The sequence below is a fragment of the Paralichthys olivaceus genome, chromosome 8 (assembly GCF_024713975.1).
Source record: "Paralichthys olivaceus isolate ysfri-2021 chromosome 8, ASM2471397v2, whole genome shotgun sequence".
NCBI classification, from domain to species: domain Eukaryota; kingdom Metazoa; phylum Chordata; class Actinopteri; order Pleuronectiformes; family Paralichthyidae; genus Paralichthys; species Paralichthys olivaceus.
This window is the reverse complement of record NC_091100.1, coordinates 19012202-19028685: the sequence shown is the minus strand read 5'-3', so window position 1 is coordinate 19028685 and position 16484 is coordinate 19012202. Positions and strand designations below refer to the sequence as shown.

Genomic DNA, 16484 nt, shown 5'->3' with positions numbered 1-16484 from the left:
AAAAGAAAAAGGTATTTTTCTTTACATTCTTAACAAATCTAAATATATATATATCTGTTTCATACAACATTGTCTCCATTGCTGAAGTCACTATAACTAGAATACAAAATAATAGAATAAATATGGTCGACCTCATTACCTAGTAAATATGAAGTGTCATGATAAATAAAACAATAGTCCTCCACGGTGTGTAGTTTACCATCCAGTCCAGGGGGTGGAGGTGTTTAACCGTCGTCACGTTGGCCGCCCATCCACCCCCGTACAGAGAAGAAGAGGAGGAAGAAAACCCGGGTGGACGGAGGTAGCGGGATTGATTGGTTGGATTTAAGCCGTGAACTTTGCCGGCGTGGTCCCGCGTCTCTTATATTGGTGCCCCCCCTCCTCCTACGCTCCTGTGTAGCCTTCCCGCTTCTGCGCAGCTCGACCCGGCCGCAGCCATCCAGCCTGCCCCCTGTGTGTCTGATTGCCCCTTGTGAGCAGCATGTCTGAATACGGCGGTGTGCCGACGAACGGAGTCAATGCTGGGATGAAAAATGATGCTTTTGCTGACGCTGTACAAAGAGCCAGACAGGTAACCACCGAGCGGCGCTCCGAGAGGGGACGGCACCGAGGAGCTAGTTAGCTGCCGGGACACAGCAGCTAGCTTAATCACCCGTGACGTTAGCCGTGCCGGAATAGCTAGCTAGCGAGCGAGCTAGGTAGCTAACAGCAATGCCAGTTGTTTGTCTAAAACTCCCGCCGGGTTGAGGGGTGAATCGAGAAAGGTTTGCGGGCCGGAGCGAGCCGCGGCAACACTGTAGGTCGCTATTTCCTACAGTCAGAACCAATACAGCCTCCAGGATATTTTGAGCTAAGTTAAATGGGGCTAGCTCCTAGCTAAGTTAGCGAGGTTAGTTGAGGTTTACGGTAACCACATCACGAAGTTTCGTCCTCCTCGTCTATGCAACCTCGTTTTAGTTGCGATTCACAAACAAAAGGCAATGGATGCGATTGGTTTTTGTCTTAAAGTAATGTAATTTGATTGTATTGTGGCGATTTCCAGCTACAACTGAACAAAAGAATGAGGTTATTTAGTAATTAGTAGTTCAACACACAGTGGCTAATTCTTTATAGCCAGAGGCCAGAGTGTGGAGCTGCAGCACATTACACGTCTTTGTATGAAGTAAACGAGGTCATGGTGGCAACTTATCGTTTTGTCTTGGTCTTATCACTTCATTAGTTTATTATGGTGTTCAATACGGCTCGCACTTTAATCAATAGCCTGTTTGAAGAGCAGCTTCCAACCCAAATATATTAAGTTCATCGCAACATAACAATGAAGGAAGACATTTAACAATCTTTAAATAGACATCACTAACTAGAAACTTGCACATTGAATCCCGACCCGCAAGTAAGTATTGTATTTCCCTGTGGTTAAATTTTAAGTACTTCTGAAAGATTAAATAAAATTAATGGTTACATTTCGTGTAGAAGAGACAGATTTCATAACTTTTATTCCCTAGCATGAGTCAAGCTCCAAAAGTACTGGCTCTTACATTTTCTTCGATACTTGGCACTATTCCCATAGTACTTACTCCTTCCATTTTTAGTTAAATCCTCCCTGCCTGATAAATACCCAGATCTTTCAAACTGCATACCCCTAATTATGCATTTTTAGTCCTCAAGCTTAGGTAACCCGCTGACCCCATCAGTTAGTAATGGGTTTGACTCATGATTAAGTGAATCTGGTGTTTCATTAGAGCTGTCCTTTAGTTGCAATGATCACAATAACAGTTTATGGTTTAGATGCTCACTTACTGCTCATGGCGATAGTGGAAAAACTTAAACCAAAACGTGCATCCCTGAAAGTCCTTGGTATTGCAGGGTGTGTTGCAGAGGCTTGATCCAGTGTTCCCCTCTTTGTAGATTGCAGCTAAAATCGGTGGAGACGGTGTCCCCTCAGGGAGCAACAACGGAGGAGCTGAGAGTTATCCATTCACACCACAGAAACGATCCTTGGAAGAAGCAGGTTAAAAATGATCACCAAAAGACACAATAGTTGGCATTTGTTTGTAAATGATGTGATACTCACCTTTTTGTTTTTCATTCCCCTAGATGAACCAGATGCCAAGAAGGTAGCATCACAGAGTGAAAGAGATTCTGCATTGTGTAAGTTGAATGTTGATCCTATTACTAACATGCTCGGCTCAGTTTCCAACCACTCACGAGTTGTACTTCTCTTACAGCTATTGGAGCTCAGCTCGCTGCTCTGTCCCAACAAAGGTATAGGAATTATTTTAGTTTTTTCTTTTACATAAACACTTTCGTAGATTATGGTCATGACAGATTCAAGATCCTTTTCTTATATTACAATATTTCTTTCAACTTTCTTTAGTGTCAGGCCCTCTACAATGACTGAAGAGTGCAACGTGCCTGACGCCATGGTCGGCCTCAGTGAGTAAACTTTCATACTATTTCTATACCATACAATCACTGTCCTCATAATTGTTACACATGTTCAAACTAAAATCTAAATGTACTTGCTGTTGTCCTGAAAGTCATTGGTCGAGGAGGTGAACAGATCAACAAAATACAACAGGACTCTGGCTGCAAGGTCCAGATTGCTCATGGTGAGCTATGCTTTCCCTGTATTTGCTGAATCAACATAATGGGTTCTCCCACTGCTCTTGGATTGACACATATTTTGATATTAATTCACAGACAGTGCAGGACTTTCAGAAAGAACTGTTTCTCTGACAGGATCACCAGATGCCATAGGGTAAGTTGGTGTTCATATTCATGGGTAAAATAATTTGTAATGCCAACTACATCACTCAACTCTCAAAGACAGAGTTTAGTTTCTGGGGAGCTGTTTAGTTGTGTAATGGAAAAGACTTACACACCTGGGACATTTCTTACAGAGTTTGACCTCAAATGGAGCACTTTCTCTTGATGAGGCAGTATAAAAGATACTGTTTACTAAGATTACCTAAGTTAAACCATGACTATAGTCCTTACTGCCCATAAATAGATATAAGATATGTGGAACTCAGTGGAGGTTAAAAGACATAAAAGCTCATTTGAGGGTACAAGAGTTGTTACCACAACACGCACAACCAAACAAAAAATGAAATGTTTGTGGTGTCTAAGAATAATCATTAATATTAGTTGGAGTTATTGACTACAGAGCTACACCCTCATCTTTAGGCAAGGTGTGACCTTGAAAGTGCCCAAAGAGACTCAAAACAGACAGCCACAAGTTTGAGTGTGAACAAATGGGTAAAATATTCAAATTATCCTGTAACTGCATTAATCTCTTAAAGGGATAATTTACCCGCAAATGAAAATTCACTCATAATCCACTCACCACTTTGCTGATGGTGGGGTGGGTGAAGTGCTTCAGCATAGTGGTAAGTAGATCATGAGTGAATTTTCATTTCTGGGTAAACTATCCCTTTGAAGTTTCCCTTGATCTGATAATGCACTGTTACATGACAGAGGCCCAAGTCAGCAGTTCTTATTATTGCAGCTGTCCAAGACTATGGCATACTGTATGTGCAGTTGAAGCTGCTCACACTTCATATTTGAGTCAGAATATAGTGACCTATTCACTCAATTGCTTGTATTCCGTATTGAGTTTGTTTTCTTTAATCACATCAGTGCCCCCCCCCCCCCCCTTTTTTTTTTAAACTTAATTTGCCTTCAGGAGAGCCAAGGCACTCATAGACGACATAGTGTCCAGGGGTCATGAGTCGACCAATGGGCAGGCAGGTTCGATGCAGGAGATGATCATCCCTGCCGGCAAGGCTGGCCTCATCATAGGCAAAGGAGGAGAGACCATCAGACAGCTACAGGTGAGAATCAGAGGGCATCTTGTTTCTTTTGTATAAATGGTGAAAAGTATTAACTGTTAAAAGAGACATTAAGTTACTTTGGCATGTGTCTATATTCAATGTAACACATCACTCCTACAAATCCCTAGGAGCGAGCTGGAGTTAAAATGATACTTATTCAAGATGGATCCCAGCCACCAAATGTAGACAAACCGCTACGCATCATTGGAGACCCCTACAAAGTGCAGGTACGCTGTGCACTTAGGAGAAAGTTGTGGTAAAGAGGAAAATGCTTAGAGTTAGTTTTTGTCATTTCTTACATTTCACCCTGTTTTCCTTGATTTTTTTTGTAGCAAGCAAAAGAGATGGTCAATGAGATTCTACGAGAGAGGGATCACGCTGGTTTTGGAGAGAGAAGTGAATACGGATCGAGGATGGGAGGCGGTGGCGGAGGAGGTGGTGGTGGTGGCGGCGGTGGCATCGAGGTACGTAATGTTGCATATCAAAAGCACAGTATGGTGCATGGTTAACATAGTTAGGACTCAGCAGGTTTGAGCAGTCATGAAATTTTCTCTTTCGTAATTCTACAGATAGCCGTGCCCCGCCACTCTGTGGGGGTTGTGATTGGTCGAAATGGGGAGATGATAAAGAAGATCCAGGGTGATGCTGGAGTGAAGATACAGTTTAAACCAGGTGAACTTGCCGAACACTTTTTATTACATGTCACAAGTTAATGACCAATAATAGTAATAATACTGCTTTAACTAAAACAAAGACTAAGTTTAAGGCAAAACCATAGAAATCTCAATGCTTGTCCATTCATTTTGTCATTCGTAGTTTAATTTTCTTCTATTTAGCTTATTGTAACAATCCTTGTTGTGCCATTATGTCTGTCGCTACTTAGTGTTACAGCTGCTATCAGCAGTTATGAAGAAATATGGTTCAATATAATTGAAATTTAACTGAAATGTTTTCAAAAATGCATATTTTGTAAGGTTTTGATATAAACTCTTTAACCCTTGACCTTTTTGTTTTTTCCATTATAAGCCCTCATTGATCAATCCTTGTCTTTCCTTACAGATGATGGTACGGGTCCTGAAAAAATTGCCCATATTATGGGTCCACCTGATCAGTGTCAGCATGCTGCTTCAGTCATCACTGACCTGCTACAGAGCATTCGTGCCAGAGAGGAGGGTGGGCAGGGGGTAGGTACAGAGACCATGATGTCTCCTAAGTTTTGCTCTTGATGTCTGTGTTGATGACAAAAGAATTTCTGTTGCTTCCACAGGGCCCCCCAGGTCCTGGTGCAGGTATGCCGCCTGGTGGTCGTGGGCGGGGTAGAGGCCAGGGTAACTGGGGTCCTCCTGGTGGAGAGATGACCTTCTCTATTCCAGCTCACAAATGTGGGCTTGTCATTGGCCGAGGAGGGGAGAACGTCAAGTCCATCAACCAACAGACTGGTGCATTTGTGGAAATATCTCGTCAGCCACCGCCAAACGGTGACCCAAACTTCAAATTGTTCACCATCCGAGGATCCCCACAACAGATTGACCATGCGAAGCAGCTCATAGAAGAGAAGATAGAGGTTTGTCTAAGTTGCACTCATAGTAGATATAAACCACAGCTCATATAAGCTACACAAAGAACAATGGCCACGTAGCTGATTATTAAATTGGCTTCTTTCTATTTTTTGCCAGGCTCCATTGTGTCCAGTGGGTGGTAGTCCTGGTCCAGGAGGCCCAGGGGGTCCGATGGGTCCCTATAACCCCAATCCATATAATGCAGGGCCTCCTGGTGGTGCTCCCCAGTAAGTAAAACCCACAAACAGCTCATTGTGTGGTTGATTTTCTGTCATCTTAGAGTAATATATAGAAGCAGTTCATGTTCTTAATCTCTTATATCCCTCTCTGTAGTGGAGCTTCACCTGGTGGTCCCCAGTACTGTCCTCAGGGTTGGGGAAATAACTATCAGCAATGGCAAGCCCCAGGCCCACATGACCCCAGTCAGTAACACATTTTATGCTCTTCCATTCACAACGTTGTTTCTATACGTAAACACAAAAGCTTATTTTTGATTCATTACATCATTTATTTTTAGATAAGGCAGCAGCAGACCCAAATGCAGCATGGGCAGCATACTATGCACAATATTATGGCCAGCAGCCAGGGGGTGCTATGCCAGGCCAGGCTCCAGGAGCTGCCCCTGCAGCTGCCCCGGGAGACCAGAGCCAAGGAGCACAGGCCCCAGGAGGTCAGCCAGACTACACCAAGGCTTGGGAGGAGTACTACAAGAAGATGGGCATGAGTAAGTGAGACATACTAAAAAAGTTCTGTCTGGATGTGTTTTGTGTGACACTTGAGACTAGAATTCATACTAAATATAAATATTGCTATTCCTTTAAGTGACAATCCCTATTTTTAGGGAGGGGTGTATACCTCTGTCAAGGCACAACAGGTCCCTTGTGAAACCACATTTTAAACTCACTTATCCCTACCTAAATATATATTTCTTTATATTTCCTTACACTTAAGTATTATCCTTACATGTAAGTACTGCGTGTTACTTATTGCTTACTGATGTCTATATGTGACTCTTGCTGCTGTAATATTGCAAATTTCCCAATTGTGGGACTAATAAATCTTATTTTATCTTATATTATCTTAAATTTCACACACTTATAAATATTAGTTTTATGGTAATCTGTCTAGGAGTGTTAATGTAATCCTGATAATTAACCAACAGACAGATAACAAACAAATACAGACCAAAACACAAGCGCCTTGGCAAAGGTAATTAATTACTTATTATTCTATAAAATAACACACTGTTTATGTGGTATTTTTCCAGCTCAGTCAGCTGGAGGAGCAGCGGCAGCTGCTCCAGCTGCTGCCCCAGCAGCGGCAGCAGCGGCAGGTGCAGGAGGAGGAGCTGCAGCTGGAGGCCAGCAGGACTACAGTGCAGCCTGGGCTGAGTACTACAGACAGCAGGCTGCCTATTATGGACAGGCAGGGCAGGCACCTGGACAGGCAGGTCAACAGCAGGGACAACAGGTACTGTATGCATAATCAGTGTTGAAAAACAATTATGTAAATACCAAGGTCAAGAGAGCTTAAAAAATTACCTGTCTAAAATGTACCTACTGGCCAAAATATTCAATACCCATTTCATAGAATGATTTTCAAACTGTTTCTCTGCCTTCTCGTCTCTAGAATGAAATACTGTGACAGCCATTAAAGGTGTTAATCTGCATTATTTTCCCCCTCATTTTCTCACTGATGTCAGATCCTTATCAACTGACAAGATTACTATGAACAGCAACATAAACAATAGAACATTTAAATTTCACACAACTGCAACACCTCTGTTAACAGAGAAAAACTGAATAAAGCAGATTAGTAGGCCTTCGTAAAAAATATTCAACTTGAATTTTAAGTATAAACAGATTAACAAAAACAGCCATGAACTTCGCCAGCACAGACAGCACAGTAACAAACACCTTCAAAAACCTGTCTACTGGTTTTTATACAGAAATTGCAACTGATTACTATACTGTAGGATTATTGTTGTTAATCAGTCAGAATTCTTACTCACGGTTAAACATTTCAACGGCTAATGATTAATACCTGTAACATGAAGAGAAGACAAAAAGCCCACATTAATTTTAATTGTCCTTTTTTGGAGTTTTGCCACACAGATTTGACTTGACACTGGTAGAATTAGGTTAGATCTAGACCTGGTAGTGAGCAAGCAGATTAATATCACTTCAGCAGCTGCGAACATCTATTTTTAGCATGATTTGACATGTGGTAAGTGTTGATTATTGATTCTGCATAAAACTGTATTTATATACATATTGCTTACAATGGTAAGAATTCCTTCTCAGAGCAAAGATTGATTTAATAATCTGTGGTGTGTCTCCTGTCTTTTCAGGCCCAGTAAACAAGTGGTTTGGTCCGTTGGACGGTTGCGATGGTTCTCTGGACTTTGTTTTTCCTGTCAAGAGGTCTCCCTTTTGGATTTAATAAGACAAGACCATAGTTTACTCATCCACCCTGACATTTTTTATTTCAAACCTTGTTTGTTTTTTAAAAAGTCAAATTTGAAGAAAGGAAAAAGGGAACTCATTTTGCCCATGCGTTGATCAAAGCACTACTTGGGACTATTAAATTTGCCCTTTCACCTCACCCACACCTTGTAATACATCTGATAGATTCTTTTTTTCTTTTAATGTGAAATAATGAGCATTTTCTTGTAAACTAGCACAACAGCATCTCACATTTTACTGGTTTTCCCCTTCTATTTCTTGAGGGTAAAAACTGTCAAGCAGTATTTTGAATATATTCAAAAATTGTGTTTGTAGGAAAAAAACAGTCGCAAATTTATGGTCTTTTTTTTTTTTTTTTTAATTCTTGATATGTTTTTCTTCACATTTTTTTTTCTTTTTTTTTTTTTAACATTCCCAGTGTTTAAGTTGCAGGTGTATTTTTCCTGCCACAAAGATCTCTTATTTTAAATTTATTTGTTGTAATTATTTTCCTCACAGGGGTTGTGTGTGTCTGTATACAGTGTATGCTACTGAACAGAAAACGTGTGGCTGTAATAAGCACCAACTGTCCTACATATGGATGTGGGTCAGTTGTGTGTGTGCATGTATGTGTTTGTGTGTTTGACTGCCCTCTGTTTGATTTCGACAACATTATTGTTGGAAGATTTTTTTTTTTTTCCCTCTCCGGTAGTTTCTGTTGTTGTGTTCTGTTTTTGTTTTGTTATTTTTTACAACTTGTTTTTAAAAACTTAAAATAAAAACATTCAAATTGCAAGTGTTGTCTCCACCAGTAGTGTGTTTGTGTCTCACCGTGGATGATCGATCTAAAGTCTGAAAACATGTGTTGGTTCACGGTGTGTCCCTGCTGCTGGAGGTGTCTCAGTGACGTCAGTGGGGTCTTTAGAGTGGGGGTCTCCTGCAGGATGTCGCCTCTGGCGCATCACAGCTTTGTTTTGATCGATGTGTCCGCCGGCGAGTGAGGCTCGTCTCGTGCTGCCTGCGGACCAATCAGGACGCTGCTCCGCTGCAACGAGGGACAACTGTTGGGAAGGAGATGGCGCCCAGCTCGAAATCAGAGAAAGACGACGGCAAACAGAAGGCTCAAAGAAAACGCAAAGAGCACGTCGTGAAGCTTCTCATGCGGGGGAAGGTAGGCCCGAGGGGACCGAGAGGATTGTGGTTCACAATGTGGGAGCACGGCGATGAAAGCCGCCTGGTTTCCAGGAGGAGGCTAGCTTACGGCTAACTAACAGCTAAAGGCTAGAAGGTTGATAATTAGCTAATGCTCCAAACTATGAACACAGCGCGTGTCTCTAGTTTGAACTGCGTTTCTCGCCATTTGTCTTCATTTGGCATCTTAAGATAATTTATCTAGCATGCTAACCATTAAAGCCAATGGTAAATACCTGTTTTATGTTAACGTTAAAGCTCAGTCGGCGTTAGCTTCTGCTAACCCGCAGCAGTAACTCAGTGAGTTCACCTCTTTAGCTCACAGACAGCCGATCTACTGTGTGTGTGCTCACGCTCATATACTCTGATGTGAAGCTGAATCTCCCTTGATCCAGAAACACCACCTGTGAAAAAGCTATTCCACTAATACAAGTGTTTTATCTTTGACCCACATTCAGTGCTTCATGTTACATCATGTGTTTCAATCTACATCTCTTTCCTCCTCTGTTCTGCAGCTGTCAGGTCAGTTTTCTCAGCGCCTCTTCAGGAAGCTCCCACCTCGAGTGTATGTCCCTCTGAAAAACATCGTCAGCGAGGAGTTCCTGAGAGCTGGGTCAGTGCGTGTTTATTAAATGGGTTTGTTGTGATTCAGTACTCCACACACTGTATTCTATTACACCTTGTTAAGCCCTCAAGTCATTTCAAACAGCATGGGGTCATTGGTGTGGGAATCATCTTCTGATCGCTAACAGGGATGCACTTCCACCTCAGGTCAGGGTGTCTGCTGATACAGAGTTCAGATCCTCTACCACTGCTGTCTTTTCACTTATGTCTGCGTTCATCCCTCTTTGAAACTGCGGTTATGGTTATTTTAACAGGTGTCGATAAACCAATTTTACAATGGCATTGACTAAAACAACTTTATTCTCAATGACCCTGTCAATGCTTCCTCTTTCAGCTGAGAGTTGCATTCCTTTTCTGGTTAAATGTACATGCCCGCGGTTCCATTCAGACCAAAATGAGGTTCCACACAAGGCTGGGGTTTCACACTTGTGTACCCGATCCCACACTCCATTCTAGTGAGCCGATATATTGTTCATGGAACATGCTCAGCCGACGCGTAAAGTCAGAGCATTCACACATTTTGGGTTGCATGTGGACATCCTAGAGGACAGGGGTGGATGATGACATTTATGTTCCAAGGACCATAGCAGACTGCCAGACGTGAAAACTATGAATTTATCTCTATGAGGTCAGCACCAGCTGCAGTATTGATGCAGTGTATTGGATTCTCTTTACCTGCTCGTCACCAGTGCATGTTGAGTTGGGATTTATCATGTGTGATAAGTTGGTAAAGGAATTACATTTGTGTCACCTTTTTTCGGTTCCAGACACATCTTTCTCGGCTTCACCAAATGTGGCCGCTATGTTCTGTCCTACACCAGCGACTGCGGAGAAGATGATGACTTCTCCTTCTATACCTACCATCTCTATTGGTGGGAGTTCAATTTGCATAGTAGACTCAAACAGGTAATGGAATCCTCAGCATGTTTTAACTAATGGAAATTCATTACCACATCCTCCTTTGAGAAAAAGAGTTAGTAGAGTGTGGATAATTCAGCTGAATATATGCTTATCTTGTCCGTTCCCGAATATCTGCTTTATGTCTTTAGGTCCATCATGTGCGTCTGTTTGCGGGCGAGGAAATCTACAGTGACCTCTACCTGACTGTGTGTGAGTGGCCAAATGACCACTCCAAAATAGTCATCTTTGGTTTCAAGTAAGTAATAAACTCATTGGTCAACAGCCATATGGAGCTGATTCATTTCCAGACTGGATTATGATGTTGCTGTGTGTAGTTAATGGTAACCATGTGTGGTTCTCATTCAATAGTACACGCAGCTCTAGCTCTGTTCTGATGAACTTGATGATGAGTGATGAGAACAACAGAGATATTTATATCACCATCGCCTCCATGCCGCCACCTAAACCTTGCTCTGTCTGCTGCCCAGTTCCCTCAGCCACTACCATACGCACAGGTAAAAATATACGAATGTACTTCACAAATGCACCTCGCTGCTTCCATCTCTCTCATCTATCTTTTGGTCTCTCTCCAGGGAGTGGCGAGTGTCTCGAGCATGGCTACGTGCTCAACAGCAGGTACCAGGTGGTGTATCCGTTCCCCACTTTCCAGCCAGCTTTCCAGCTGAAGAAGGACCAGGTGATTCTGTTGAACACTAGCTACTCTCTGGTGGCCTGCGGCATCTCGCTCTGCTCAGGTAATGCACACATACACACTAATTGGACTGTCAGTACATTCCTCTGTCCACGTCTGTCTTCTCCCTGTAATCAGACTATGCAATATTGTCAACTGTTTAAGATTGACTACAAACTTACCTGGATAGGTCACAGGAAAATGGTCAGATTGGGTCATTGATCGATTGGTCTGTCCGTCTGTGTAGGGAAATTGTTGCTGCAATAACCAACACCTACAGTTACATTGGACCTTCAGTAGCTCTGGTTTGACAGAGGTCTACATTTGGTCCAAACCAGCTAGACATCCTTACTTTTGCTCATCATCAAAAAATGTCCAGTTTGTGGGATAAAGGACATTTCCGGTTGTGTTTTGTTAATAGAGGGTGTCAATAACATTGTCCAGATATTCAGCATCACTTCGCATGTCTCCTGCAGGTAAGCAGGGTCAGTCATCACAGATCCTCTACACGAAGAGAGCAGCATTGTCAAGTCAAACCGCCACATCTCTGTCCTCCACCTCCTTGGCCTCTCCTTCGTCACTACCTCAGGAATCTCCCGAAAGTCGACTGCCACCTAGCAGGCCTGCTCCAATCCCCTCGTCTCCCAGCCAGTCACAGGCAGCCGCGAAAGCCCGGGAGTTTGCAGCTGACCTCTTCAGGAGGGCGCAGGGAGGAGGAGGAGCAGGGCCGAAGGAAGCTGAGGGCCAACAAGAGAGGAAAACTGATGGGGGTGAAAAAGAGGCAGCGCAGACACCAGCAGACAAAGGGTTAACTGGAGAGAGGAGGAGAGAGCAGGAGAGAGATTGTAGAGAGAGGAGGGAGGAGGAGAGACGGACTAGTTTACCACAAGCATCAACATCCACTGGGCGCCACAGTTTTAATCAGTGCCCCGAACAAGTGATGTCTCCTGCATCCTCTTCCTCATCACCTTCATCTCCTCCAACCCCGTCCTCATCCCAGGAGGTCGGACCCTGTGAGCCTGGATATGTGAACTACTCACATCTGCACTACTGCCTCCACCAGCCAGGGGCAGCAGAGCAGAATACAGGAGGTGACACAGAGAATGAGTGATTAAACAGCAGACCCTTTAGAGTCATGTCTGAAGCTGCTGACTGGCTCTGTCCTCTGTGTCTGTCTCTAGGTTATGAAGATGATAAGGTCCAGCTCCCTTTCACAGTGACTGATCTGAAGGGGCGGAACCTGCAGCTGGTCACTGGGCCACACAATGGACAGGTGGGTGTTGGTGCCATTGTTTATTCCAGTATTTTACGCTAGCCCCACCCATCGAAACTGAAGTCTTGCAGGTTGACATTTTAATTGTGGTACTTTCTATCATGAAATATTACCTAATAGCTGACATTTTAGCTAGCTCTGGCTAACGCAAGACTACCAGAAATCACCTTTTCTGTCGCTGCTCCGAAATCAGTACTTGGGGGCAGTAAGGTGAAACTGCTTTTTTGGAGAAAAAGGAGAAGTGATTTTCAGGAAAAGAAAATTGCAGTTTTATCTGTGAATAAAAAGTATACTTAGAAGACTTGTTACCGGACCGGTACGTACATTTTTTGAACATCTGTAAATGTTACACACCAGGCTGAATAAATATTGTACATTGTCGTCTAAAAATCGAAACACTTTTAGCTTATTTTCAGTGTTTGCATTTACAGGCCTTGAACATTTGTGACTGAATCTTCGTTCAGTTAGTTTATTTTTATTTTTCTCTGATATAAAATTATCCTTTAAAATTTCACTGTAATTGCAGAAGACAATATCCCCTTTGCAGCTTAGTACTAACTTGTGTTTTCCCTCTGTCAGAGTGTGTGTGTTGAGCAGCTGACTCTAGACTTTGAGTATCTGATCAATGAGGTGATCAGGAACGATGCTGCCTGGGCCAAACAGTTCTGTTCCTTCAGTGACTATGATGTTGTGATATTAGAGGTTAGTACACGAACAGTCTTAGTCCCATCATGAGTAACTTCACACACATTTTCCAACTTGTTTCACATATATATTCAAAACAGAATTGAAAGCAGAAGTGAAAACAGAATTAAACAATTGAACACAGGACATTTTGTAAAACGAGGTGTGTGTTTTTTGTGGCTCAGGTGTGTCCAGAGACCAACACTGTGATGATAAACATTGGTCTGCTGTTACTGGCGTTCTCCAACTCTGATGAGGAGCACTGCAGGTATATATTGCCCTCTCTGCTGCTACCAACTTCCTGTTTATCTGCTGTCTCTTCATCTTTGTTTTCAGCAACAATCATCATCAGGTCTGTTTGCCACTGTTTCTGTTCCCAGGCCAAACACCTACCATTCCAACCTGCAGGTTAGCTGGGACTTAAACACAGGCATGTGTTGCACTGTGGGTGTTGGTGACCTCACAGAGGTTAAAGGTCAGACCAGGTGAGAATCTTCTGCAACCTGCCTTCACACACTTTTCTCTTGGTCTCCCAGTTTGTTGTTAAAGCTGTGTTGAGTTCTGTTGTGTTAAATCTGTTGCTCTTTGTCGCTCAGCGGGAGTGTGTGGAGCTCCTACAGGAAGTCCTGTGTGAACACAGTGATGAAGTGGCTGGTTCCTGAGAGCAGCTCTCGCTACATCAACCGCATGACCAACGAAGCTCTACACAAAGGCAAGTTAGACGCACATTCACACACACAAGTCCATTTCAGACCCGAGTCGGAGAGACCTGATCACAAGTGGGAAACTTTAAGTTCACACCTAACACTAAAATGTGCCCTTAATGTGTCTCCTGTGACCATTTGTGCTCTCAGTTCCTTGCTTTAAATGCAAATAAACATGTTGAGATGTTGTTTTTAGCCCGTTCGATCATACAGATGTTTCCGTTGTTGATGTGTTTGTGTGTTGCTGTGTGTCGGTGTTGGGAGAAAGGGAGAGAGTGGTGCAAGGAGCAGATGAGTGAATCAATGCATGTCGTTTGTAATGAAACTATATTTTACTAATTTGAAAAACAAATATAAAATCAATAAGTGGGGGTCCATTTTGATACTGGAGTGTTGACCACAAATAAATCTATATGGAAAACACTGAGTGCAACACAGACTGCAGACCTAGTGAGCTGTCACCACCACCTTTTGCTCTGTAACAGATTCTGCTCCCAAAGCTTTTTTGTCTTTATCCAAAATTTTTTTAAATCAAAAACAGTTTGAAAGTGTCCAAGTAAAGTGACAGTGAACCAGTATGCACCATACCAGGATCCTTAAATTGAAGCAGCTTAATCGAATTCAGTCTTTATTTATATAAAACCTGGGCAATACAACCATAGCAAAAGCTAGCACAATTTGATTTTCCTCAATAGCAATAAAACAAAGGTTCAATATATAGAGATTTATTTCTTATGCATTGTATAAGTACACTGAGGTTGTGTAACACATGATTGATAAACCTCTTCAAGTGTTTAACAGAAATATTAATGTGATATTTATCACAATAATTATTGATATTGTATGAAAATGTGTTCTTGATATATAACATCATTACAATTCAGTTTTGTCTTTAATTTAACATATAAAAATGTCTGCTGTGAAAAAGGCCCAGTCAGCCAGTTTGGATATGACCTACAATTTTCTTCAGTTTGTTTGTTTATGCAAATTCTAATCTGACTCGTCTGCTTTCTTGTAGGCTCGTCTCTGCAGGTGTTGGCAGACAGCGACAGATGTACCTGGATTGTATTATGAAGGAAGAGGGTCAGAAGTGTCATAGCAACAGAAACAAATGTCGACATGGCCTATATGTCAGTATGCAACCCGACCTTACTCTGAGAGAAACTGCACACATGTTAAGTCACAGTGCTTTGGTAACTTGTAGTTAAAACACGTGTCAAATGGAAGCTCAACCAGGAACACTGCAGATAAAATACTGTAAAGCCGAAGTTCTTTTTATTTTAGGTGATCCGTGTTTAATTTTGCAGCTTCCTTATTTCTTTTGTAATTGTGTACTTTATTATTGCAAGCACCAAAACTAAGAGCTGGACTGAACAAAGTTAAAGTTTTTTGTTTTAGTTTTTTTTTTTTTTTTTACATAAAGACGTACTGTTGTTCAAATTTTCTTTTTTATGTGTGTCTCAAACTGAGCGTATGCAACCATAAGAGAGAGAGAGTGTGTGTGTGTGTGTATGTGTATGTGTGCGTGTGTGCATGAGAGCATATTTAGTGTTTCTATTACGTCTGACAGAATCTACATTGAATTGAATTCAGAAGCTGGACCAGTTTAGACTTTGCTTTGTTCATTCATAAGTCTGCAGTATTTAAAATGAGACAAATTGAAACCAGTTCATCTGATGCAAAACATTTTTTTTTAAACCTCTGTCATGGAAGTGGAGGGTTTGTTGGAGTCACCTGCTCAGTTGTTGAACATTACGCTGTGTGCTGGAAGACTATTTTTTGTTGGAATATTTTGTTAAAATAAAATGTTCAAAAGATTTGTTGTAGGTGCTTGGTTTTGAAATGATTTAGTGCTCATGCTTGTGGCTGTATTTGAGTAGCTGATTTTCTGTTTGTCATCCTGTTTACTTGGATCATTCAAACCCCAGGTTCAAAGTGCATTGTGGGGCTTGCCTTAAAGTCTAGTTTTTACTGTAGTTTTTGATAATTTAATTTCCTCAATCTTGAAAAGGTCACTCAAAATTAGTCCGTTTAAAGGGGCACTCCACCAATTACACACAATAACAGTATCAGCTCACATAAACAGTGATTCAATCAATTCTTCTTTGGAGGACTTTAGAAAAACGAATACAACTGTTCATATTACACAGTGGTGTTTTGGTATTTTACAGAGGTGGGAATTTTATGAGGTATTGAGTGCTAATTAATGTAGTGTTGCATTTTGGGGAATGTAGGAGCCAGTGGTTTAGGAGCTTGATCCAGACTAAATGTTAGGATATCACTATCTCCACTGTTTCTATTTTTACTATTATTGTTTGAGTTAAGTTACACAAGTGTTCCCATGAAGTGTGTACTGCGACCACCTGAAGAAAAACATCTGCTTTGTTTTTCTGAAATAATGAGATTGTCTACCTAAAAATCCACCATTTTGCACGCATGTCCCATTTGTGTGGATTGATGCATTTTTTTTCTGATTTGGATTTATATTTTCTTGAAGCAATATTTATTTCATCGCTATTAGATTGTCGGGATTTCACTGACACCGTTCAGACAGAAATAAAACGGATCATCCTTGTTAATT

General features: G+C 41.8%; 2 protein-coding genes across 2 annotated transcripts; both read left to right on the top strand.

Annotated features, from left to right (window-relative positions):
• The first annotated feature begins 256 nt into the window (after positions 1-256).
• On the top strand, positions 257-8632 carry khsrp (KH-type splicing regulatory protein). Its single transcript, XM_020084076.2, has 18 exons — positions 257-571; positions 1906-2008; positions 2095-2148; positions 2226-2262; positions 2375-2433; positions 2538-2609; positions 2701-2758; positions 3686-3833; positions 3962-4060; positions 4166-4297; positions 4403-4505; positions 4893-5017; positions 5101-5397; positions 5510-5619; positions 5726-5814; positions 5910-6116; positions 6660-6862; positions 7743-8632. The coding sequence occupies exons 1-18, from the start codon at positions 482-484 to the stop codon at positions 7749-7751; spliced, it is 1995 nt and encodes a 664-aa protein (XP_019939635.1). The 5' UTR covers positions 257-481; the 3' UTR covers positions 7752-8632.
• A 129-nt stretch (positions 8633-8761) lies between these two features.
• On the top strand, positions 8762-15720 carry dcaf15 (DDB1 and CUL4 associated factor 15). Its single transcript, XM_020084077.2, has 13 exons — positions 8762-9007; positions 9543-9640; positions 10419-10557; positions 10701-10807; positions 10921-11066; positions 11145-11306; positions 11719-12333; positions 12424-12515; positions 13095-13217; positions 13385-13467; positions 13580-13684; positions 13796-13911; positions 14922-15720. Exons 1-13 carry the CDS (start codon positions 8912-8914, stop codon positions 14975-14977), a joined length of 1938 nt encoding a protein of 645 aa, XP_019939636.2. The 5' UTR covers positions 8762-8911; the 3' UTR covers positions 14978-15720.
• Positions 15721-16484: the final 764 nt, after the last annotated feature.

What these genes read in the sequence shown, in the direction of transcription:
- khsrp (XM_020084076.2), top strand. Translation starts at nt 482, where the DNA reads ATGTCTGAATACGGCGGTGTGCCGACGAACGGAGTCAATGCTGGGATG. An exon ending in GTGGCGGCGGTGGCATCGAG is followed by an intron (nt 4,298 to 4,402) that starts GTACGTAATGTT and finishes GTAATTCTACAG; the next exon opens with ATAGCCGTGCCCCGCCACTC. An exon ending in TCATAGAAGAGAAGATAGAG is followed by an intron (nt 5,398 to 5,509) that starts GTTTGTCTAAGT and finishes ATTTTTTGCCAG; the next exon opens with GCTCCATTGTGTCCAGTGGG.
- dcaf15 (XM_020084077.2), top strand. Translation starts at nt 8,912, where the DNA reads ATGGCGCCCAGCTCGAAATCAGAGAAAGACGACGGCAAACAGAAGGCT. An exon ending in ATAGTCATCTTTGGTTTCAA is followed by an intron (nt 10,808 to 10,920) that starts GTAAGTAATAAA and finishes CTCATTCAATAG; the next exon opens with TACACGCAGCTCTAGCTCTG. An exon ending in ATGATGTTGTGATATTAGAG is followed by an intron (nt 13,218 to 13,384) that starts GTTAGTACACGA and finishes TTTGTGGCTCAG; the next exon opens with GTGTGTCCAGAGACCAACAC.